The sequence below is a fragment of the Rhinopithecus bieti genome, unplaced genomic scaffold (genome assembly GCF_001698545.2).
Source record: "Rhinopithecus bieti isolate Rb0 unplaced genomic scaffold, ASM169854v2 scaffold_3878, whole genome shotgun sequence".
NCBI lineage: Eukaryota > Metazoa > Chordata > Mammalia > Primates > Cercopithecidae > Rhinopithecus > Rhinopithecus bieti.
In genome coordinates this window covers 4,592,485-4,617,784 of record NW_016805059.1, presented here as the reverse complement: position 1 = coordinate 4,617,784, position 25,300 = coordinate 4,592,485, and the positions used below count along the sequence as shown (strand labels likewise).

The 25,300-nt window shown below is 39.1% G+C and overlaps 1 protein-coding gene across 4 annotated transcripts; it reads left to right on the top strand.

Annotated features, from left to right (window-relative positions):
- Positions 1 to 2,211: 2,211 nt before the first annotated feature.
- Positions 2,212 to 24,241, top strand: TLR2 (toll like receptor 2). Of its 4 annotated transcripts, none has more exons than XM_017871090.1 (3): positions 2,212 to 2,297; positions 5,769 to 5,895; positions 20,868 to 24,241. In XM_017871090.1, exon 3 carries the CDS (start codon positions 20,884 to 20,886, stop codon positions 23,236 to 23,238), a length of 2,355 nt encoding a protein of 784 aa, XP_017726579.1. In that variant the 5' UTR covers positions 2,212 to 2,297; positions 5,769 to 5,895; positions 20,868 to 20,883; the 3' UTR covers positions 23,239 to 24,241. The 4 variants fall into 4 exon arrangements, with proteins under 4 accessions (XP_017726579.1, XP_017726578.1, XP_017726577.1 ...); XM_017871089.1 differs by having other exon boundaries at positions 5,754 to 5,895; XM_017871088.1 differs by having other exon boundaries at positions 2,218 to 2,297; positions 5,788 to 5,895.
- Positions 24,242 to 25,300: the final 1,059 nt, after the last annotated feature.

The following is a 25,300-nucleotide window of genomic DNA, read 5'->3' as shown; positions in this document are numbered from 1 at the left end:
TGAATATATACAATGAAAGTTACCTTTTCCCCAAATATTAATACATTTCATATGCCGTGTTAATTTTCTAACTTTAATCAACGTTTTTTTTTTTTTTTGGTAGAGAGTAATAGGAGGTGTTATATCTAGATACAGAAGGAGATTTGGAGTCTAACCTGGGATTTGCCACATGTTAACTATGAGCCATGCAACTCTGGGCAAGTTCTCTAATCACTTTAACCAAAGGAATAATAATATCAGAATTATTTATTGCATGTGTTATTGTAAGATTCAGATGAAATAATAGATGTGAAGGTGCTTTGAAAATGTCAAGAACTAGGCTGGGTGCGGTGGCTCACACCTGTAATCCCAGCACTTTGGGAGGCCTAGGCAGGTGGATCACTTGGTGCCAGGAGTTCGAGACCAGCCTGGTCAACATGGCAAAACCCTGTCTCTACTAAAAATACAAAAGCTAGCCAGGCATGGTGGTGCACGCCTGTAATCCTACCTACCTGGAAGACTGAGGCAGAGATTTGCTTGAATCTGGGAGGTGGAGACTGTAGTGAGCCAAGATTGCACCATTGCACTCCAGCCTGGGTGACAAAACAAGACTCCATCTCAGAAAAAAAAAAAAAAAAGAAAAGAAAATATCAAGAACTGAACAAGTGTAAGGACTGTGTCTGAGTTGGATGTGCTCATAGCTTTGTGCACTGTGTACAACTACCTTCAGTATACGCAGAGGACACTAATAATAATTTGTGGCTAAACAAATGATTTCTACTTGACTTTGCCAGAATATTCTAATTGACTTTGGGATTATAGAGCAATAGCATCAAAATTCATCTTAGGCAGTTCAACTAAGGAAGAGAAATAGAGAAAAAACAAGTTTTAGTTTCAGGAGAAATAATTTGAAGGAAGTTTTCTTGTGTCAGAAATCATAAGGTAGGGAGCTGGAGATTTGGAATTAATAAGAAAGCATTTTCAGCCAGCTGGACAACCTGATGGTCAGGATAAAGAAAAATAGTAACATAGTGACCTGTATACAAAAACCTCTCAATTTCATGTTTATGTCTATTGATTAAGTTTTCCTGATGTTCCAACCATCAGAGAGGATTAGGGATGTGGAACAGAGTAGGAGAAGCAGCCCTGGATTTAAGGTAAAATTCTGGTTTCAAATCTCAGTTCTGTCATACATAATACAATTCATATGACATTTTCTTGTGTAAGGGAGGAACAAGGATGCTTGCTCTGCTTCATATCTCACTTTGTGAAAATCAAATGTAATTATGAATATAAAAGGTAGATTATTAATATTAAGGCAGTTGAATTTTAAAAGCTTGTTTTCTTCCCTTATACGTATTCCTAACCGTGGAGACAGCTAGGTTCTGTGGCAATGAAGAAAATTGATCAATGACTGTGTTTGGTATTACTTTGGGAAATAGGGATGGAATGGGGGCAAAGAAAGGACTTAGCTTCAAACTGTAGATAGAAGTGGGAAGCCCAGATCTTTTCATGATGAGAACTCGGATGGAATGTACGTGCTAGAGATGGTGCACCAGTAGGGACTGTCACAGGATTGGGGAAAAAAAATCCGGGGCTGTCCTTATCTGTTCCCTTAGGCAAAATCATTCTGTGTTAGTCTGGAGGGTGACTGGCAAATCTATTTTAATGCAGGAGAGCACAGACTTTTGGGTGGAAGTGGACCCTGGAGATGTACTGGCAGGTGAATAGAGTGTGGAAAAGCGGGGAAAGGAGAAGTGTGATTCACGAGCCTGAATTTGGGCTTCCATGGATGGAGAAGCATCAGGAGTGGAGTTTAAAGACGGTGTGTTTCAGGTGATATGAGGTCCTGGATACCCGAAGCTTCAAGAAAATACTGGCTGGGCACGGAGCCTTCCCTCTGATTGCCATTCCCATGCAGGCCTCCTCTGGCCTCTCTATTCGCTTTTCCCTGACCAGGAAACTCCGCCAAGCCCCCAGCTCTCTTCTTCGACCCAGCCTTCCACGGGGCAGCGATCCGGGCAGGACCTGCCTCTGGCCTGCCGCAGCCTACCTCACGGTCACCGGCGGGAGCCTGCCGGGAAGCGCGGCCGCGGGGGCTCGCTCTGGGCCACCTGCCTGGAGCGCGGCGCGAGGTCCAGCGTTCCCTCCCGCTGCGCGACGGCGCGCCTGCCCCGTGGAAGGGGCGTTCCCGCACCCCAGAAGGAGGGGGTGCCGGGTCGCGCGGACTTTCCCTTTCGCTTACTTCCTAGTCCCAGGCAGGCCGGCTCGGAGGCAGCGAGAAAGCTCAGCCAGGCGGCTGCTCGGTGTCCTCCCAGGTAAGTTGCGGGCGCCGCTCGTATGGTCTCTCTGCACCCCTTCCTGGGGTCGGGTCGGGAAGGGGCAGAAGGGAACCACGGCCCGGTCACGGACTCTGGGGACCCCGGGCTCCCGCTCGGTTGCACCTGGGCCCCTAGCTCCTGTCCGGGCGGGGACGGCGGGGAGCGCATCAGGTCCCCGGGATGCCGGTGCTTCTCTGCGCCGCCTGGTGCGGGAATGTGGACACCAGCGAAGCCGGCTCAGGTTGGCCCTCGGGAGAAGCAGGAGCTACACAGACAGGGAGCCCGCGGGTCCTGTGGAGCCCGAGGTCCGGACCCCGTGAGTGCAGTGCCAACGGGCTGTGGCTGGGCGGAGAGCCCTTCCAGCCTTGCAGGCCCCTGGGGGTCGCCATGGCGAGCTTCCGCCTGGGCTCCGGGCTGCTGGCCGCCACCTCCCTCGGGAGGCCCCGGCCCTGCCCTCCCGCTTCACTGATTACCGGTAGGGTCACCCTCCCCGCCTCTTGGCCCCTCTTGGTTCTGAGCGTGGATGACAAAGATTGGGTAAAGGCTTTCAATGAGCCAGTGGAGTTGAATGCTAGCGTCTCGCGGGGGGTGTGTCCTCTCTCACTGGTTACTGCTAGGATGGAGCTTGGATTTTGGTCACCATGGCTCAGAGGTGGGAAAGGTTCCGTGCTCTGGGTCTGTCCAGGACCCTGGCTCCCTAACCCAAGTCTGGCCTCTGCTCCCCGGCAGGCTTCACCCCGACCTCTGCGTTCCTTCATTCTTAGGATGTGTGAGTTAGGTCTCTGATTAGAAAACAACTTAAACAGCGTTTAAGCAAAGTCGAGTTCTTCAAGTAAGAACGCTTTGAAGTGCCCTTTAAACTTCTTCATTTTCTATAAATATGAACTTGTATTTAGAGCTTAAATGCAAGCCAGGAAAGTCTTTTCCTTTTGAAAGAGAGAGAAAAGAGAGAAAGAGGTGATCGGAGGTGGTGGGTGGGAGAGGAGAAAGAGAAGGAGAGTAATTGTTCTGGGTGTAGACAACTCAGTTTGCTGAGATGACTTTAATCTTTTGACTCTGTTATTAAGATTTTTACCAAAGAGCAACTATAGATATGGTGGCCTGACTTGAAGGGACAGACCAAACAAAACACAAAACAAAACAAACAACAACAAAAGCAAGAGCAGAAACTATTGGAAAATGATTTATTCACCAATATTTTAAAGTTTCTTCCCGTTCTAAGCAAAGAACATCTTTAAGTTCTTTATAATGTACCCATTTTACCTTTACAAAAACTACCAGAAGTTGACAGCTTGTTTTGGGAGTTTCTAAGCTATCAGTTAATTTTTTGGGGGTACAGTTTTATTGATAAACAGAGGAAAAGAAATCTAATGGAATACCCCCAAATTTAAAAGAAGGCAAGAACAGAGAGACAATAGAACATAAAACAAATGGGACAGGAATAAAGTACATAGTTGTCACAGTCCCTTTGGTGCTGCTGTAACAAAATACCTGAGACTGGGTAATTTACAAAGAACAGAAATTTATCCATTCATGGTTCTGGAGTCTGGGAAGTCCCAGACTGAAGGGCTGCATCTGGTGAGGGTCGTCAGGCTACATTATAACATGATGGAAAGCATCACATGGTGAGAGACAGCAAGAGAGGACAGAACTTAACTTTTATAACAAACTCATTCTGACAATAACCTGCTCCCTTGGTGACAACGTTAATCCATTTCTGAGGGTAGAGCCTTCATGACCTAATAACCTCTTACAAGGTCCCACCTCTCAACACTGTTGCATCGAAGATGAAATTTCCAATACATGAGCTTTGGGGCACACATTCAAACCATAACAATAGTTCAATTACTTTAAAGCCCCAAATATCAGTAATTATATTAAATGCAATTTAATATATCAGTAATTAAATGAGAAAGGCTAAATTTTATGATAATCAGACTAATATTGTCAGACTAGACTTCAAAACAACCCAACAATCATATGCTGTTTACAAGAGGCACATTTATGGATACTAAAAGGTATAAAGTGAAGAGATGTGACCATTTATCAAAAGAAAGCTGTCATGGCAATATTACTGTTAGACAAAATGGAATTAGGAAAAAAAGTAAAAAAGTCATAACTGTAGATAAAGAGAAACATTTCACTAAGTTAAAGGTTTCACTAAGTTAAAGGTTTCACTGAGAAGAAATAAAAATTCTGAATTTATAAGTACCTATAGTAACACAACATTAAGAAACTAGAAAATAGAAAAGAATAGAGCCAAATTGACAGAACTAGAAAATATAGAAAATAGAAAATTCATAGAAAATCCACAATCATAGTGGGAGATTTTATCATACATCTCTCAGAAACTGATAGAAAAACCAGACAAAAGATCAGTAAGGATAAAGAAAGTGCAAACACAATGTAGTTGACATAAGGAACCTATACTACTTCCAACAGCTGCTGAAATCACAGAACGTACTTAAAATCTGACCATATACCGGCTCAGAGAGTAAATTGCAATACATTTTAAAGAATTTAAATCATACAGAATATGTCTTCTGACCATAATGCAATTAAAATAGAAAAGAACAAAAACTTATAGAAAATTCTCATATATTTGGAAATTAGTAAATACATTTCTAAATAACCCATGGGTCAAAAAATAATCAGAATGAAAATCAGAAAATATTTTTAATGAATTATGAAAAAAATTACATATAAAAACTCGTCAGATGCCCTAAACTACTGCTTAAAGGAAACATAACCTTAAGTGCGTATATTAGAAATGAAGAGTGACTAAAAATGAATGAGCAAGCAAATACCTTAAAAACAAGAAAAGGAATAGTAAAATAAATCCAGAGAAATCAGAACAGGGGAAATAATAATATAACAATAGAAATTAATGAACTAGAAAATAGAGGATCTATCAAGTCAGAAGTTGATTTTTTGAAAATGCTAATAAAAATGACAAACCTCTAGCAAGACAATAAAAGCTGGTACAAATAACTCATCTAAGGAATAAAATTGAGGACCTATCTTTTGTTAAATGACATAAGCAGGAAGCCATTAGCCTGAGACTGTCTCTATACTTTTAGTTCTTACATAATAAACTGCAACCTAACTTTGTATACTACATAAACAAACTGAAACCTTACTTAGGAGTAATTTTTTTTTGTAATTAATAGCCAAATTTCCACCAACCATAAATAACCAAGCTTTAGCCAGTCACAGGCAGCCAGCTGATCAAACTATGCCCAAACAAGGTAAATGCCTATTACACCATGCCCAAATAAGGCAGACTTCTAGCTGAAGCAAATCAGGTGATTACTGTGCTCTTGAGTTTGGCCTATAAAAGCTCACTGCTCACACTGTTGGGTGCTCTCTGAAACTTCTGCGAATCTGAGTGCTGCCTCATTCATGAATCATTCTTTGCTAAAATAAACTCTGTCAAATTGAATTTGTTTGAAGTTTCTCTTTTAACAGTTTTTGGTGTTGCAAGCAGGATCCAAAGGAGACCTATAGTGACCCTCAGGAGCTCTTAGTGACCACGTGAAGGTACCTGCGGGGCTCATTGTGCCCATTGCTCTTTCACTGCAACTGGTAGTTGTGGGTAAGTTCCTGCTCAGACTTGAGTGCTATACATTTGCATTTTCAGCTCTCTGACTTTATTTGAGCAGTTCTTTGACTGGATTGGCTCCAGAATTGGATTGGATTCAGTGAAGAAACTGAAACTGGACTGGTACTCTAGGAGGCCTCCAATCGATAAAGTTACTAGAAGACAGGGAATCATGGGCTTATCTGGATTTAAGGAGTCTACAACTCCTCCATCTGCAACTCCAGCTGATTTCATTTATAAGAATTATGGACCAAGAACCTGTGCTTTTCTAGAGAAATGTGTGAGCCTTACTAAAGGTAACTTAGAATTACAGTGGACTGCCGAGACAAGCTCAGTTGTGGAGACCCTAACCCAGCAGCACTAGAGAAATTAAAGACACACACAGAGAAATATAGAGTGTGGAGTGGGAAATCAAGGGACTCACAGCCTTCAGAGCTGAAAGCCCTGAACAGAGATTTACCCACATATTTACTGACAGCAAGCCAGTGATAAACATTATTTCTATAGATTATAGATTAACTAAAAGTATTCCTTATAGGAAACAAAGGGATGGGCTGAAACAGAGGGATGGGCTCGGGCTAGATATCTGCAGCAGGAACATGTCCTTAAGGCACAGATTGCTCATGCTATTGTTTGTGGCTTAGGAATGCCTTAAGTGGTTTTCCGTGCTGGGTGGACCAGGTGTTCCTTGCCCTCATCCCGGTAAACCCACAACCTTCAGCAAGGGCGTCATGGCTGTCAGAAACATGTCACAGTGCTGCAGAGATTTTGTTTATAGCCAGATTTGGGGCTAGTTTATGGCCAGATTTGGGGGCCTGTTCCCAACATGTCCCCCTTTTTTGTTTTGCAAAGCAATGAAAGCAAAGGCAACTTTGTCACAGTGGGCTACTTCTCACAGGAGTCAGGATTCGCATCTGCATACTATTCAAAGACAACACATATTAAAAGCACAATCATCATTGAAATCACAGAGCCTCCAAGTGTCTTTATCTATTTTAATGGGTTAATTGCTGCTAATCTGTCTGCAGCTCCTTCAAAGCACTCCAGTTCCTGGCATTAAGGTCAGGTGTGCCTGGGATGCTTTAAATATTTGTTCTTTTAATTTTGCAATATCCAAAGACAAGTTTATAGAGTGTCCTTTTAGATGCTTTTTTTTTTCTTTCCTGAATTTTGATCTTATTTAAGAGCCATTAATAGTTTCCACAAATCCTTATGTTTAGCTCCTACAGCGGGCCATATCATTTGAGTTTGAGGTGCCACTATACCGTCATGTTTCCAGATAATAGGAACTCTTGCCATATTTCTTACTGTTTCTACCATCTGACCATTTTGTTTAGACCAGCTGAACATAGTGTGGCCATGGGATGCAGACTGAGAGGTGCAATTTAAGCTAAACATCCCAATGATTCCAGAGGAATCATTGCGCAGCACCTCTGCCTGTTCTGCAATGCAGTCTTCCCAAACAAGTATGTTCATTATTTCTGGCCAAGTCCAATTCTGTTTACAAATAGGTTTTTGAGGATGGTATGCCTCAATTATAGAAACAGATTTATTGTGGTAAATACTGAGATAAGAAAGCATGTGTAACTGTGTCATAGAGTGATTATATCCAGGCATTATTGCCAGCCAAGATTGATAAATATGGCCAATAAGTATAATTGTTCTCTGTGTCAGCCCTTGAAGGAATACTCATGGCAATGATGATCACCACTATCATAGCTATCATTAAATTACTCATTGTGACTGGTTGTCCTGCTTTCCTCAGGTTTTCTTCCACCATCTGTGACAGTTTCTTGACCTGTCCCTAAGTAGGTGGCTGTGTTCGATGGTTGTTGCTCGTGATAGTTGGGGTCCTCCTCAGCATCATTCTCGACATGGCTCCAACCAGGGGGTCCTCAGGATCCTCCCAGAATCTCTTCTTTGGCATCTGGCTCATGATAAAGTTTCAGGTGTCTTGATGGTGTCCAAATCGGCTGTTGATTCTGGCCTGGAGAAACACAAGCATAACCTCTACCCCAAGTTATTATTTTACCTATTTTGTTATCAGGTCTCTCCACCAAGCCAGTTGTTTTGCTTCTGTCTTTGCAGCTGGTTTCTGTAGATGCTGTTCAGCTGCTGATAGCATCTGGCCTTTTAAAAAAATTTAAAGTCAAAAAATTTAAAGTCAGTAATGCCAGATTCAGTTGTACATGGGGTGTCCCGTAATCCCTGTTTCCCCCTTTTTGCTTTTGCAACTGCTGTTTCAGGGAGAGATTCATTCTTTCAATAATGGTTTGTCCTTGAGAATTATATGGGATGCTAGTAATGTGTTTAATATTCCATATAGAGAAAAATGTAGCTAGAACTTGGCTAGTATAGCGTGGGGCATTATCTGTTTTAATAGAAGCTGGAATGCCCATCACTGCAAAACACTGCAAAAGGTGACACTTAACACAGGCAGAAGACTCTCCTGATTGGCGTGTAGCCCAGACAAGGTGAGAAAAGGTGTCCACCAATACATGTACATAAGCTAGTCTCCCAAATGAGGGAACATGTGTGACATCCATTTGCTAAAGATAATTAGGTGCCAATCCTCAGGGATTAACTCCTGTGAAAGATGAGGAATACACCATTTGGCAAGTTGGGCATCACTGGATAATAGCTTTAGCTTCTTTCCAGGTACCATTGTATCTGTGTTTGAGACCAGAGGCATTAACATGTGAAATTGTGAAAGTGTCTAGCATTAGATATTGCAGCAGCAACTAGGCGATCAGCCATATGATTCCCTTCAGTTAAACGTCCTTGAGGAGGCATATGAGCCCTAATGTGAGTGATTTAAAAAGGGTGCATTCTACTCCTGACTGCTGTTTGCAATTGGGTAAATAAAGTCATCAGTTGTCCATCTGTATGAAATCATAACTGAGCATTCCCAATTAATTGTGTGGAATGAACCACATATGAAGAATCAGAAATCACAAAAGCAGTCAATATCTCAATTACAGCTATAAGCTCTGCTTTTTGTGGTGAAGTATAGGGCATCTGAAAAACTTTACCTTTCGATCCAGAATAAGAGGCTTTACCATTACTAGACCCATCTGTAAAAACATTCTCAGCACCTTCAATTGGTTTAAATTTTGTTATTTTAGGGAGAATCCAATTAGTTAATTTCAAAAATTGAAATAATTTTGTTTTAGGAAAATGATTATCGAGAATACCCACAAGGTCAGCTAAATGGGTTTGCCAAGTAAGACTATTTATAAAAGCTTGCTGTATTTATGCCTTCGTGAGGACAATAATTTTTCCAGTATCATATCCATGTAATTTAACAATCCAAGTTCTCCGATTTCTTATCATTGTAGCGATTTGATACAAATAAGGAATTAGAGACTGTGAATTAGTAAGTGGAAGAAAAAGCCACTCTACAAAGTCCTGCTCTTGTACAATAACACCAGTAGGTGAATGCTGAGTTGGAAAAATTAGCAAATCTAGGTTCTTTTCTGGATCTATTCTATTTATTTGAGCTTTATGGACTTGCTTTTTGATTAGCTGCAGCTCTGCCTCAGCTTCATTTGTTAATGCTGAGGGCTAGTGAGACTAGTATCTTCTCTAAGGATAGAAAATAGATTACTCATGGCATAGGTAGGAATGTCTAGAGCAGGTCTTATCCAATTAATGTCCCCTAGTAATTTTTGAAAGTCATTTAATGTTTTCAATTGATCCCTACGTATGGTTACTTTCTGTGGCACAACGGTAGTGTCATTGACTAAGGACCCCAAGTAGGAGTAAGGAGTAGTAGTCTGAATTTGGTCAGGAGCTATAATTAAACTGGCATGCGAAATCAAGTTTTGCAAGTTATCATAACATTGGAGTAATATTTCTTGAGTGGGGGCAACACAACGTATACTGTCCATATAATGAATAATGTAACACTGTGAAAATTTTTTACAAGTAGGTTCAATTGCTTGCCCTACATAAGTCTGGCAAATTGTTGTACTGTTTAACATGCCTTGTGGCAATACTTTACAATAAAAATGCTTTAGCAGGCTGCAGGTTGTTTACTGCAGGAATTGTAAGTGGAAACCGTTCACAGTCTTGCTCGGCTAAGGGGATAGTAAAGAAACAGTCTTTTAAATCTGTGACTATTAAAGGCCAATTTTTTGGAATCATAGCAGGAGAAGGCAGTCCTGGCTGCATGTCCCCATAGGTTGTATAACTGAATTAATGACTCTTAAGTCAGTTAACACTCTCCATTTACCTGATTTTTTCTTAATTACGAAAACTGGAGAATTCCAAGGGGAAAATGTTGGAGCTATGTGTCCTTTTTAAATTGTTCAGCAACTAAGTCCTCTAAAGCCTCCAGTTTATCTTTACTTAGTGGCCATTGTTCTATCCAAACTGGCTTATCTGTTAACCATTTTAAAGGTATAGGTTCTGGAGGCTTAACAATGGCCACCATCAAAAATGATATCCTAAACTTTGGTGGGAACGTTATCTTTCTGTTTGAAGCATTTCCTTCAAACCTTGCAAATTTTTTCTAGTCCCATACCAGGGACATACCCCATTTCATGCATCATATATTGACTTTGAGGGCTATATAATTATTCTGGAATTAGAACTTGTGCTCTTCATTGTTGTAATAAAGCTCTTCCCCATAAATTTATAGGTACAGAAGTTATAATTGGTTGAATCAGGTTGTCCATTGGGTCCTTCACAATGCAAAATATAACTACTTTGATATACTTCAGGGGTTTTACCAACTCCAACTGTGTTAAATTGAGCAGGTTGATTTGGCCATGCAGACTGCCAGTGCTGTAGAGAAATGATTGAATTGTCCGCTCTTGTATCTACCAAACCTTTAAATTTCTTTCCCTGAATAGTTATTTCACAGGTACGATGTTTATCAGTAGTTTGATTCACCCAATAAGCTGCTTTGCCTTGTTTATTTGTGCTTCCAAATCCTCCTGTTCGGTTTTTTTTTTTTTTTGAGACGGAGTCTTGCTCTGCCACCCAGGCTGGAGTGCAGTGGCCGGATCTCAGCTCACTGCAAGCTCCGCCTCCCGGGTTTACGCCATTCTCCTGCCTCAGCCTCCCGAGTAGCTGGGACTATAGGCGCCCGCCTCGTCGCCCGGCTAGTTTTTTGTATTTTAAGTAGAGACAGGGTTTCACCGTATTAGCCAGGATGGTTTCGATCTCCTGACCTCATGATCCGCCCGTCTCGGCCTCCCAAAGTGCTGGGATTACAGGCTTGAGCCACCGTGCCTGGCCCCCTCCTGTTCGTTTAATTTCACTTTTCCCCGTTTCCACATATGACATAATCAGGAGCTGTGCTATATGCTTTCCTGGCTCTGCTTTCCAGGGAACAGAAGTTGATATAACAATTTGAATTTCCCCATTGTAAGCTGAATCAGTGACTCCTGTTTGTACTTGCACTCCTTTTAAATTTAAATTAGACCTACCTAGAAGTAATCCTACCATCCCTGCTGGTGTCATCTGACTGGAGACAGCAACCTTCTTTAACAGTCCCATTACAAAAGGAGAACCTGGTCCATATTGATTAATAGCTTGTTTAAATTCTTTGAGTAATTTAAAAGGAAAAGGCTCAAATGTAGCTATGATATTTCCCTGTTGATCTGGGGGGTGTATTCTAACAGGGAACTGCCAAGCCTCTGTGTCACTCTCTCTTCTAGCTTGCTGAATTCCTGGCTGAATAGAACTGAGAGCGGTCGCTTGAGGTGCTATTCAAACAGTCACTGGGGCAACTACTTTTTGCCCAGTGTCCTCTGGAAAAGAAAGATCTGGAGGGTCAGGCCACTCTTTTTCTTCAAAGTAATGAGGGCATGCAGAAGGGTAGGGACAGACCTCTCCCTCTTTTGCCACTTTAGCTGGCAAACAAACCTGCTCTGTCACTTCTTCTGTTACTTCGTTATACTTTCCTTCCTCTGTGTGAAAAGGTTCCAAGGTGGAACGAACCAGAGCCCACACTTGTCCCATTGTTACCCGGATGCTTCTGAGTTCCCCTTCTTACTCACCACGGGGTTTACTTAAGTGTACTTGGGTGTCCTCCAGCTTAGTTCCTTGTTTTCCAACTGTCGCTCCGGTGAGCCTTTGACCCGGGTTCAAGCCCCCACGTTGGGTGCTGCTTGCTGAGACCAGCTCAGTTGTGGAGATCCTAACCCAGCAGTGCTAGAGGAATTAAAGACACACACACAGAAATAGAGAGTATGGAGTGGGAAATCAGGGGACTCACAGCCTTCAGAGCTGAGAGCCCCGAACAGAGATTTAACCCACGTATTTATTGACAGCAAGCCAGTGATAAGGATTATTTCTATAGATTATAGATTAACTAAAAGTATTCCTTATGGGAAACAAAGGGATGGGCCAAAACAAAGGGAAGGGCTCTGGCTAGATATCTGCAGCAGGAACATGTCCTTAAGGCACAGATCGCTCATGTTGTTGTTTGTGGCCTAGGAATGCCTTGAGCACTTTTCTGCCCTGGGTGGACCAGGTGTTCCTTGCCCTCATTCCGGTAAACCCACAACCTTCAGTGTGGGCATCACGGCCATCACGAACATGTCACAGTGCTGCAGAGATTTTGTTTATGGTCAGTTTTGGGCCAGTTTATGGCCAGATTTGGGGGCCTGTTCCCAACAGTGGACAAAGAAGAAAAGCTTCTTAAGGCAAACAGGCACATCTTTTTTAAAGCTACAATAGCTAGACAAACCAAGAGAGTCTTGTGTATGTTTTACTTTTGTATTTTTATTTTTAATATTTGTGGATACATAGTAGGTGTATACATTTATGGGGCACTTGAGATATTTTGATACAGGCATACAATGGATAATAATAACATCACGGTAAAAGGGGTGTCCATTACCTCAAGCATTTATCCTTTCTTTGTGTTATAAACAATCCCATTAAACTCTTTAGTTATCATAAAATATACAGTAATTTTTGTTGACTGTAGTCACCCTGTTTTGCTATCAAAGAATAAATCTTAATCATTCTATCTAACTATATTTGTGTACTCATTAACCATCCCAATCCCCCTCCAACTACACTTCCCAACCTCTGTTAACCGCCTTTCTATCTACTCTCTTATCTCCATGAGTTCAATTGTTTTAATTTGTAGTTCCCACAAATAAGCGAGAACATGGGATGTTTGTCTTTCTGTTCCTTATTTTATTTCACTTAACATAATATCCTCCAGTTCCATCCATGTTGTTGCATGACAGGATCTCATTCTTTCTTATGGCTGAATAGTACCCCATTGTATGTATGTACCACATTTTCTTTATCCAGTCATGTGTAGATAGACACTTGGATTGCTTCTAAATCTTGGCTACTGTGAATAGTGCAGCACTAAACATGGGAGTGCAGATATCTCCTTGATATATTGATTTCCTTTATTTTGGGTATATATCTAGCAGTGGGATTGCTGGATCATGTGGTAGCTCTATTATTAGTCTTTTGAGGAACCTCCAAATTGTTCTTCATAGTAGTTGTACTAATTTACATTCCCACCAACAGTGTACAAGAGTTCTCTTTTCTCCACATCCTTGAAGCATTTTTATTGCCTGTCTTTTGGATAAAAGCCATTTTAACTGGGGTGAGATGATATCTCATTGTAGTTTTGATTAGCATTTCTCTGATGATCAATGATGTTGAGCAACTTTTCATTTATCTGTTTGCCATTCATATGCCTTCTTTTGAGAAATGTCTATTTGCATCTTTTTCCCATTTAAAAAATTGGATTACTAGATTTTTTTTTTCTTATTGAGTTATTTTATTTCCTTATATATTCTGGTTATTAATCCCCTTTCAAATGGATAGTTTGTGAATATTTTCTCCCATTCTGTGTATTGCCTCTGCACTTTGTGGATTATTTGATTTGCTATGCAGAAACTTTTTAATTTGGTGTGATCCCTTTTGTTCATTTTTGCTTTGGTTGCCTATGCTTGTGGGGTATGACTTAAGAAATCTTTGCCCAGACCAGTGTAATGGAGAGTTTTCTTAATTTTTTTAATAGTTTCATAGTTTGAGGTCTTAGATTTAAGTCTTTAATTTCTTTTGTTTTTATTTTTGTATATGGCAAGATATAGGGGTCTAGTTTCTTCTGCATATGGATATCTACTTTTCCCTGTACCACTTATTGAAGAGACTGTCCTTTCTGCAATGTTTGTTCTTGACACTTTTATTGAAAATGAATTCACTGTAGATGTATGGATTTGTTTCTGTGTTCTCTATTCTGTTCTATTGTTCTGTGTGTCTGTGTCTGTTTTTATGCCAGTACCATTCTGTTTTAGTTACTATAACTCTGTAGTATAATTTTAAGTCAGATAATGTGATTCCTCCAGTTTTGTTCTTTTTGCTTAGAATAGCTCTGGCTATTCTGGGTCTTTTGTGGTTTCATGTAAATTTTAGGATTATAGTTTATTAACATACTTTTGTGAAGAATGTCATTGATATTTTGATAGGGACTGCATTAAATCTATAGATTACTTTGGATAGTAGGGACATTTTAACAGTATTGATTTTTCCAATCCATGAACATGGAATATCTTTCCATTTTTTGGTGTCCTCTTTAATTTCTTGCATCAGTGTTTATAGTGTTTCTTGCATCAGTGTTTATAGTTTTCATTGTAGAGATCTTTTACTCCTTTGATTAAGTTTATTCCTGGGTATTTTATTTGTAGCTGTTGTGAACGAGATTACTATCTTGATTTCTTTTTCAGATTGTTCACTGTTGGCATATAGAAATGCTATTGATTTTTGTATGTTGATTTTGTATACTACAATTTCATTGAATTTGCTTATTACAGAGAGATTAAAGGTAGTTGGGTCTGTTACTAAATGTGTTTTCTGTCACACTGAAAAATTATACCATGAGAAGGCACATGTTTCTAGAAATTACAGTTCATAGATATGTCAATGTACAGAATGCTGGTGTGACAGTTCACAATTGTTTACTTTCTAGTTTTCACTGGAAATTAAAGTTACTAAGGGTAAAGTAATCCCAGCACTGTGGGAAGCTGAGGCAGGATGATTGCTTAATGCCAGGAGTTTGAGACCAGCTGGGGCAATGTAGAATGACCTCATCTGCAAATAAAAAAAAAAAAGAATTCTAATTAATATATGGTACTAGAATTACCAGAAATAATAAGGGAAACAACTCTGAAAAGAAGGTAAGATGTGTTTTGGGTAAGAACAGCTATAAAGTATAAGGGGATGTTTGTTTTGTTAAGGAAAAAATAAAATAATATTTGTCCCAAAGTAGAATGCCTGGTTGTTAAGACAATGAGAAAGAGAAAGAGTATAGAAGAAAAACTGAATGGATATTAGAAAGCTGTAGAAGGTTGTGGGATAGGAATACTGGGAAGGGAATTTTATATGTGATCAAACTAAGATTTGAAGAAAATTCTAAGCTTTTTCTTTTTAAATTGAGCATTAATATCAAAAAAATACTGATACAGAACTAGAAATTTGTCCTCTATGTTAAAACAACAAGGTTTTCTTGGAGTATTGGTCTGTTCTTAATAAGAAATTGAAAGACTTTTCTTTACCTGCTAAGTAATAGGCCTAGGAAATGCAGATTCTGTGTTTTATCGAGATAATTTATTGTGCTTCATGTTGTCTTTATTAGATCTTTGACGGCCTCAGAGACCTGAGTCCACCTTATTAAAAGAGCAAGAGTTTCTACAATTATGTGACTTTATTTGCCTTTGAAGTCTTTTACCAATCACTCTATTTAAATGAATAAATATTGTTTCATAGAGACCTGTGATCCTATTTTAATCAAATATTTTAAACCTTTTGATATTTTTGACATCTCAAAATCAAATTCTAAATTAAAACCTTTTGACGTTGAGCAGGGCTTCTGGAATTTCTCAAAAGAAGTTGTTTTCTCTCCTGATACAAAAAAAGAGATGTTAAACTAATTAGGCTTATTTGATATGTTATATTGCATGGGAAGCATTGTCAAATTGTAAGTGATGCTGAAATTTCTTTAAGTCATATTGTATGGGTATGTTATTAATATATGCTTCAGAAATTATATAAAATTCTTAGAAACCAGATAGTCATGGTATAACACTATCAGCCAAAATTCTAGTTATCATGAAATATTATATGTTGCAGAAGTAATACAATTTCCTTATCAATTGCATTATTGTGAACTCTTATCATATCTTTAACCAAGTCCATTTTAAGCCTTGCCATCTACAAAGAGTTACTTTTTTTACTCTGGTACTTTCCAGAACACTATGAAAAACAATTATATACAGTGTGTGGACCTATAGACAACCAACCAAATCATAAAGTGTTCTTTTAAAAGATTCGTGGAAAGGACTCTGACAAGTATAGGTTTCTGATAACTTTAAGATCATACTACTGGACTGGGTAAGAATTTCCAGAACTCTAGTGAAGAAATGGATTGGTTCATAAAACTGCCAAACCAACATCAAGCAGAATCAGAATTAATTGAATACCAGGGAAATGCTTTGGCAGATTTTCATGAAAAGTCAGCTAGTACTGAAATTGTTAAGATATGCAATTTGAAAAATACCATAAGATTTACCTGAATTAAATTATCTATGATAACCTATTTAAACGAACAGCATCATGCACCTGAATTGGAGAAACAAAACTGATATTTAAAAGGATATAAATTTAGTGTTAAATGTGGCCTCATGGATCAGACAGCTATCTGAGTCCATATAGCTGCCATTATTAAAAGTTCTGCACTCTGACTCATCATAGACTAGATAACATGAAATTATGAAAAAAGATTGGTGTTATGACTGTTCTAAAATTGCTAAAATGGCCTATAATCAATGTTTGGTTTGTCAAATCCACAATTTTATAAGACAATAAAACCTCAGTTGGTACATTTCTACCATCCACTGGACTATTTGAACATTTACAGATGGATTGCATTCAGTTGCCTCATTGGGAATCTGCAGGAAACTTAAGTATGCTGGATATATCATGTTGAACCAAATACTAATATGCTTTTAAAGATCTCCTAATTCACCCTATAACAGATTTCACTGATATTCCAAGTGTGACTGCCTGTTCAGATTGAACATCTGGTCTTTCTATAGGGTTAGACTTTTTGAGTCACATATTCAGATTTCGTGTTTAAAGCTAACAGTAGACAAAACATAGGAGAGGCTTTACAGTTAAATTCTTCTAGAAACTGAATAAGAAAACCAAAAGGAGAGATAATTAGAGAGTTTGTAGACAAATTCATAACCCTAATTCTCTAATTGTTGGTGGCCTCCATTGATGATAATTAATAGTGGAGCCTTAGATAAATACTACTGTTGCTTCCCTGTTGATGACCCCTGTAGCACACAGTGTCCCACAGGGAACTGTCTCTTGTGTCCCTCCAGTGTATGTTTTTATCTGTGAAGGATTTAACTGTCAATCATAGGCACAGGCAACTCCATGTCCCAATCAGTAGGAAATAAGAAGTCAGTGTGGATTAGGGATTCTAACAGGAACACTGTCACTCCATAACCAACTGGAAATTTGACATTGTTCTATACATCTTAATTTGCACTATGGTATAAAAAGGAACTTTCTAGCAGCTGCAAATCCCTCTAAATGGGCATCTTTTGTTCAAATGCTCCTTCCCTGGCTTGGAATAAATGTAAATGAGGTTATGATTAGAAATCCCTTTCAAACATTAGCTATTACAGCTGACTCTACTGCAAAGGCTATAGTTGCCCCGTGAAGTTCTCTAAATTCTCTTGCTAAAGTTTCTTTAAATAACAGGATTGCCTTGAACTATCTGTTGGCTCATAGTGGGGGTGGGCATGTGTGATAGGGGATACTGTGTATAATAGCTAATATATCCTACTGCACTTGCGTAAAGGAATCTGTTATAAAGAAAATGAAATAAAGGTATAAAAGTTGGAAAGAAGAAAACCATCATTTTGACTTGAGGATGATTGGGGATACAGAAAATGAAAAGAATCTACAAACTATTAGAATTACTAAGTTAGTTTAGCAAGGGTGCTCAATGCATAGTCAGTATACAAAATTTAATTGAATTTTGACATATATGTATATGCCATATTGTGTTAGATTGTTTTGCATTGCTATAAGGGAATACCTGAGGCTGGGTACTTTATAAAGAAAAGAAGTTTATTTGGCTCATGGTTCTGCTGGCTGTACAAGCATGGCACAAGCATCTGTCTAACCTTAGGAAGCTTTTACTCATGGTGGAAGAAGGGTCAGCAGGCATGTCATATAGTGAGAGAGGGAGTGAGAGGGAGGGAGCAAGAGTGAAGGGGGAGGTCCCAGACTCTTTTTAAACAACCTCATGAATGGCACACCAAGCCATTCATGAGGGATACACCTTCATGACCCAAACACTTTCCACCAGCTCCTACCTTCAACACTGGGGATCACATTTCAACATGAGATTTGGAGAGGACAAACATCCAAACCATATCACATATATAAATATGTAAAACGATTTAAATGTTTTAAAAGTATCGAATAAGAATAAATCTCACAAAATATGCTTAAGAACTTTAAGCAAAAACCATAAAATACTACTGTGATAAGTTAAAGAAGACCTAAATAAATGGAGAGATCTGTCATACTCATGGATTGGAAGATTCAGTACTGTAATGATGTGAATAGTTCCCAAATTGTTCTATAGATTCAATACATTGCCAATTAAAATCTCAGTGGACTTTGTTTTTTGAAACTGACAAGCTGATTCTGCCATTTATAATAATATTCAAAGGGGCAAGAATAACCAAGACACATTTGAAGAAGAACAAGGAGGAAGAAGAACGTATCTGAGGAAGAATAAGGAACTCTATTAAATATATATCTCCTAGATATTGAGGTATACATTTGAAATACATCTACCTAGATATTGAGATATATTATACATTTAATATAGTGTGTTGCTGGTATAGGGATAGACAAATGAATATTGGATCAGAATAGAGAGCACTGAAACAAGATCTACCCCTATATGGACATGTGCCTATTGACAAATAAAATACTGTTGATTATTTCCCCAAGATGGTCTGTAAAAAATAGGTTAATCGAACATCCATATGGGAAAAAAGTGAATCCTTCTGCTACCTCAAATATCAACCTCAGGTAGACTATATATCTAAAAGTGAAAGGCAAAGCAATAAAGATTTTAGAAAATAACAAAGAGAATATCTTTGTGAAAATATAGGAAATATTTTAAAAATAGGCCAGAAAACTCACTATTAAAATATATGAAATATAAGAACATCTGTTCATCAAAGTACTATAGTTTGAATAGTGTGGCTCCTCCAAAATTCATATTGAAACTTAATCCCCATTGTAACAGTACTAATCCTAAAACTAAGTATTGAGAGGTGTGACCTTCGGGAAGTTACTAAGTCATGAGGGCTCTTTCCTCAGGTATAGGATTATCATCCTTATAAAAGGGCTTGAGATTGAAGGTACTGCCCCCTTGCCCTCTTGCATTCTCCCATGTGAGGACACAGCAACAAGACACCATCTTGGAAGGAGAGTGAAGCCCTCACCAGACACCAATGCACATGCCTTGATCTTAGACTTTTCAGCCTCCAGAGCTATAGTAAATACATTTCTGTTTTTTATATATTACCCAGTCTCTGGTATTTTGTTATAGAAGCATTAATGGACTAAGACAAAAAGATTCCATTATGAAAGTGAAAAGGCAACCACAGAGTGGCAGAAGCTTTTGGAGATGATGAATATATTTACTTTCTGGGTTTTGGTGATGATACCATGAGTGTATACGTATGTATGTATACATAAAGTGTACAAATTATGTACATTGATTATGTACAGTTTCTTTGTATACCAATTATACCTTAATAAAGCTAAGAAAAGAAGAGTATCCAGAATAAATATGCATGGAATGACCCATTTATTTAAAAAAATAAGAGGAGAGAATAAGAAGCAGTGGTTTTGGTGCAAACATAAAAATTCTGGCTCCAACAGCATTTAAATTCCCAAACCAAGCATATTTATGTTTTAATTCTTTGTGGCCATAAATTGTACAGCTCAGGCCTTTATAATCTCTCAGATTCTATGAATGTGGGAAATTAGTTTTACCCATAAAAATGTTTTGTTCTTGGGGATAAATTTAAAAAAAATTTTTGCATAGTTAGCACACTGAGAAAATACAGACAAAGGCATACAGATGCAAGGAATGGGGTAGCTGAATAGAGCCAAAGAATGATATAGGGCCCAGAAGGTGGGCAGAGAGAAAGTTGTTGGGTTTATGGTTACAAGTAAACTAGCAGTTGTGGTACAGATAGTTTTATTTCCCCCACATTCATCTGAACAGCCCATCCAGACTTAAACACTGCTTTCTGCATTTACTTCTAGGCAGGAAGACAGTGTTCTAATGGTGTGAGTCTCCTTCAACCCAACAAACCACCTAGGTCTGCCTGGAGTTTCCCACACCCCTCCTGCCTGCTAGTGATAGGTGTGAGGCAAGTCGATGCACATGCAACTTTTGTCTTTTGGTCCCAAAGCATGCTACTCCTGGAGTTTCCTTCAGTGAATGAGAACTACAGTTTGGTTCTGTGAGATCTCTATGAATCAAGCAGGGCATTGAAGCAGAGAAAAGAAATGCTTAAATATTAAGAAAGTTTGAAGTGCAGAAAAAGGTGACTGTAAATCCATATAGTTAAGCCTAACCCATTTCTTAAAAGGCTTGATTGCTCATTCCTCCATTCATTGATTTACTCATTCTTCTAATCTGTGTTATTGAGTCTTGCTCTGTATTTCCAGATGGTTGTACTCTTAAGTACTGCATAGTGGTTGTATATCTGTGTTAGTGTTGCTGAATGTATCAGGGAATTCATTTTTTGTCCCCATTCATTCGTTCCATTCATCTGTTTCTCTCTCTCTCTCTCTTGAAAACATTTCTCAAGAATTAGAATTATGATATGCTGTCAAACACAATGACTCATTTGAACCTCTTTTATTTGTAGGTTGAATCACTGGACAATGCCACATACTTTGTGGATGGTGTGGGTCTTGGGGGTCATCATCAGCCTCTCCAAGGAAGAATCCTCCGATCAGGCTTCTCTGTCTTGTGACCACAATGGTATCTGCAAGGGCAGCTCAGGATTTTTAAACTCCATTCCCTCAGGGCTCACAGAAGCTGTAAAAAACCTTGACCTGTCCAACAACAGAATCACCTACATTAGCAACAGTGACCTACAGAGGTGTGTGAACCTCCAGGCTCTGGTGCTGACATCCAATGGAATTAACACAATAGAGGAAGATTCTTTTTCTTCCCTGGGCAGACTTGAACATTTAGACTTATCCTATAATTACTTATCTAATTTATCATCCTCCTGGTTCAAGCCCCTTTCTTCTTTGACATTCTTAAACTTACTGGGAAATCCTTACAAAACCCTCGGGGAAACATCTCTTTTTTCTCATCTCACAAAATTGCGAATCCTGAGAGTAGGAAATATGGACACCTTCACTAAGATTCAAAGAAAAGATTTTGCTGGACTTACCTTCCTTGAGGAACTTGAGATTGGTGCTTCAGATCTACAGAGCTATGAGCCAAAAAGTTTGAAGTTAATTCAGAATGTAAGTCATCTGATCCTTCATATGAAGCAGCATATTTTACTGCTGGAGATTTTTGTAGATCTTCCAAGTTCCGTGGAATGTTTGGAACTGCGAGATACTGATTTGGACACTTTCCATTTTTCAGAACTAACCACTGGTGAAACAAATTCATTGATTAAAAAGTTTACATTTAGAAATGTGAAAATCACCGATGAAAGTTTGTTTCAGGTCATGAAACTTTTGAGTCAGATTTCTGGATTGTTAGAATTAGAGTTTGATGACTGTACCCTTAATGGAATTGGTGATTTTAGAGAATCTGATAATGACAGAGTTATAGATCCAGGTAAAGTGGAAACGTTAACAATCCGGAGGCTGCATATTCCACGGTTTTACTCATTTAATGATCTGAGCACTTTATATTCACTCACAGAAAGAGTTAAAAGAATCACAGTAGAAAACAGTAAAGTTTTTCTGGTTCCTTGTTCACTTTCACAACATTTAAAATCATTAGAATACTTGGATCTAAGTGAAAATTTGATGGTTGAAGAATACTTGAAAAATTCAGCCTGTGAGGATGCCTGGCCCTCTCTACAAACTTTAATTCTAAGGCAAAATCACTTGGCATCATTGGGAAAAACTGGAGAGACTTTGCTTACTCTGAAAAACTTGACTAACCTTGATATCAGTAAGAATACTTTTCATTATATGCCTGAAACTTGTCAGTGGCCAGAAAAGATGAAATATTTGAACTTATCCAGCGCACGAATACACAGTGTAACAGGCTGCATTCCCAAGACACTGGAAATTTTAGATATTAGCAACAACAATCTCAATTTATTTTCTTTGAATTTGCCGCAACTCAAAGAACTTTATATTTCTAGAAATAAGTTGATGACTCTACCAGATGCCTCCCTCTTACCCATGTTACTAGTGTTGAAAATCAGTAGGAATACAATAACTACATTTTCTAAGGAGCAACTTGACTCTTTTCACACATTGAAGACTTTGGAAGCTGGTGGCAATAACTTCATTTGCTCCTGTGAATTCCTGTCCTTCACTCAGGAGCAGCAAGCACTGGCCAAAGTCCTGGTTGATTGGCCAGCAAATTACCTGTGTGACTCTCCATCCCATGTGCGTGGCCAGAGGGTTCAGGATGTCCGCCTCTCAGTGTCGGAATGTCACAGGGCAGCACTGGTGTCTGGCGTGTGCTGTGCTCTGTTACTGCTGATCCTGCTCATGGGGGTCCTGTGCCACCGTTTCCACGGCCTGTGGTACATGAAAATGATGTGGGCCTGGCTCCAGGCCAAAAGGAAGCCCAGGAAAGCTCCCAGCAGGGACATCTGCTATGATGCATTTGTTTCTTACAGTGAGCGGGATGCCTACTGGGTGGAGAACCTTATGGTCCAGGAGCTGGAGAACTTCAATCCCCCCTTCAAGTTGTGTCTTCATAAGCGGGACTTCATTCCTGGCAAGTGGATCATTGACAATATCATTGACTCCATTGAAAAGAGCCACAAAACTGTCTTTGTGCTTTCTGAAAACTTTGTGAAGAGTGAGTGGTGCAAGTATGAACTGGACTTCTCCCATTTCCGTCTTTTTGATGAGAACAATGATGCTGCCATTCTTGTTCTTCTGGAGCCCATTGAGAAAAAAGCCATTCCCCAACGCTTCTGCAAGCTGCGGAAGATAATGAACACCAAGACCTACCTGGAGTGGCCCATGGATGAGGCTCGGCAGGAAGGGTTTTGGGTAAATCTGAGAACTGCGATAAAGTCTTAGGTTCCCACATTTAAAGCCAGTCTTTGTCTAGTTGGGATCTTTATATCACTAGTTGTAGATAAGTCCATTCAGACATAATTATATAAAAACTACATGGATGTACCATCATTTGAGGACTTCCTTACTAAAACTACAAAACTTCAAATTTTGTATAGGGTGCTGTTTTGTAAACATATGCCAGATTTAAAAATTGGTTTTTGGTTTTTTGTTTTTTCTATGAGATAACCATGATCATAAGTCTATTATTGATATCTGAATATAGTCCCTTGGTATCCAAGGGAATTGGTTGCAGGATCAGTGGATATCAAAATTCATAGATGATCAAGTCCCTTATAAGAGTGGCATAGTATTTGCATGTAACCTATTTATATTCGCCTGTATACTTTAAATCATCTCTAGATTACTTATGATACCCAATACAATGCAAATACTATGTAAATAGTTGTACTGTCTCTTTATTTGTATTATTATTGTATTGTTATTTTTTATTTTCAAATTTTTTAAAACATACTTTTGATCCACAGTTGGTTGACTTCATGGATGCAGAACCCATGGATATAGAGGGCCAACTGTAATCTGTAGCAATTGGTTTAGTTCATTAGGAAACAGCATAAATGAACTTAAGATTCTTAATGACTGTGTCATTGTTTCTTCCTGCTAAGAGACTCCTCTGTGGTCACAAAAGGCATTCGCTGTCCCACCCATCTGTCACTTCTCTGTGCAACTGATCTCAAGAGCAACAAGGCAAAGTATTTGGGGCACTCCCCCAAACTTGTTGCTATTCCTAGAGAAAAGTGCTGTATATTTCCTATTAAGCTTTACAGGATGAGAAATACCTAGAGAGTGTATTTTCATGTGATCTGGATCTGTCTTTCTGGCTATTTGATGGGTTTCTCCAGCCATAGTTACTTGAGAGAGTGAGTACACAGCGCAAGGTACAGTAAAATATGTATTTCTGTAATTTAACAAAATAAATACTCAGTTTAGGAGAATTTGAAAGACAGTTCCCACATCTGGACTCTGGTCTTCCTCAGCCTCTAACTATCTTTTGAGTTCTAGTTATTGTCCAATCACTCTGACTCTCAGTTCCTGTTTTCTAGTCTATTTCCCCAGCATCTTGTTGCTTTTCCTTCTTTGAAACGTCTTGTTTTAATTCTAAAAGGCCTGCCCTTTTCCCCTTCTGAATATTTTAAAAGTACATGTGAGTTAAATAGATTTTAAGCAAATATCTACCTAGAGGTTCCTCATAGTGACTCAAAAATAGTTTGATACACAATAATTTAAAGGTAGATACTATTACCATATGTTAATTTTGCAATCTAGGCATAATAATACCACACATTAAATTTTGATGCAACGTTCTTTGGTAAGAGCTATTTGCTGATTCTATGCAACTGTCTTCTTAAGCTGGGAACCACGTGAAAGGAAGTGAGCCTTCTTTGACCCCTGCTCAATTCTCAACCAGAACTGGGTTTATGTGGTTAATTGGGCACTGCAGTCAGAAAGACCTGGGTTAGTAGACGTGTAATCTTTGGCAAGTCACTTGACCCACCTAAAAAGTTTTTCTGTCTTTAAAATAGGGAAGATGATCTCTATATCCTAAGGTACTGAGAGTATGAAATGTAGGAATGTAAGTAAACCATCAGCCTAAGCTCCTTGATTCACATTTTCTCTGGAGGGGTGAGGAGGGCATGAGTACCATGCCTAAGAGAATGGGCACCATGGGTTCGTGTGTGGGGTGAGGGAGATGTCTGCAGTAGATGTTAGCTATTACTATTATTATTTTCCAGGAAGAGATTTCATTCCCTTATATATTATGGCTTGTAAATGGATATTTTTCTGTTATGGATACTAGCAGGGATATAAGGGATCCTGCTGTTTGCAGAAAAATACCACTAAGAAATATGCTCATTAAGTGCAGAACAAGCGTGTCCTTGGGGAACTCACACAGGGCTGCTTCTGTTTCACGCAACCTCCCAGAAGAGTGTTATGGAGGAAACAGTAGCCAGCCTAAAAAAAAATCAGGCCCAGTGTAATCCCAGCACTTTGGGAGGCTGAGGCA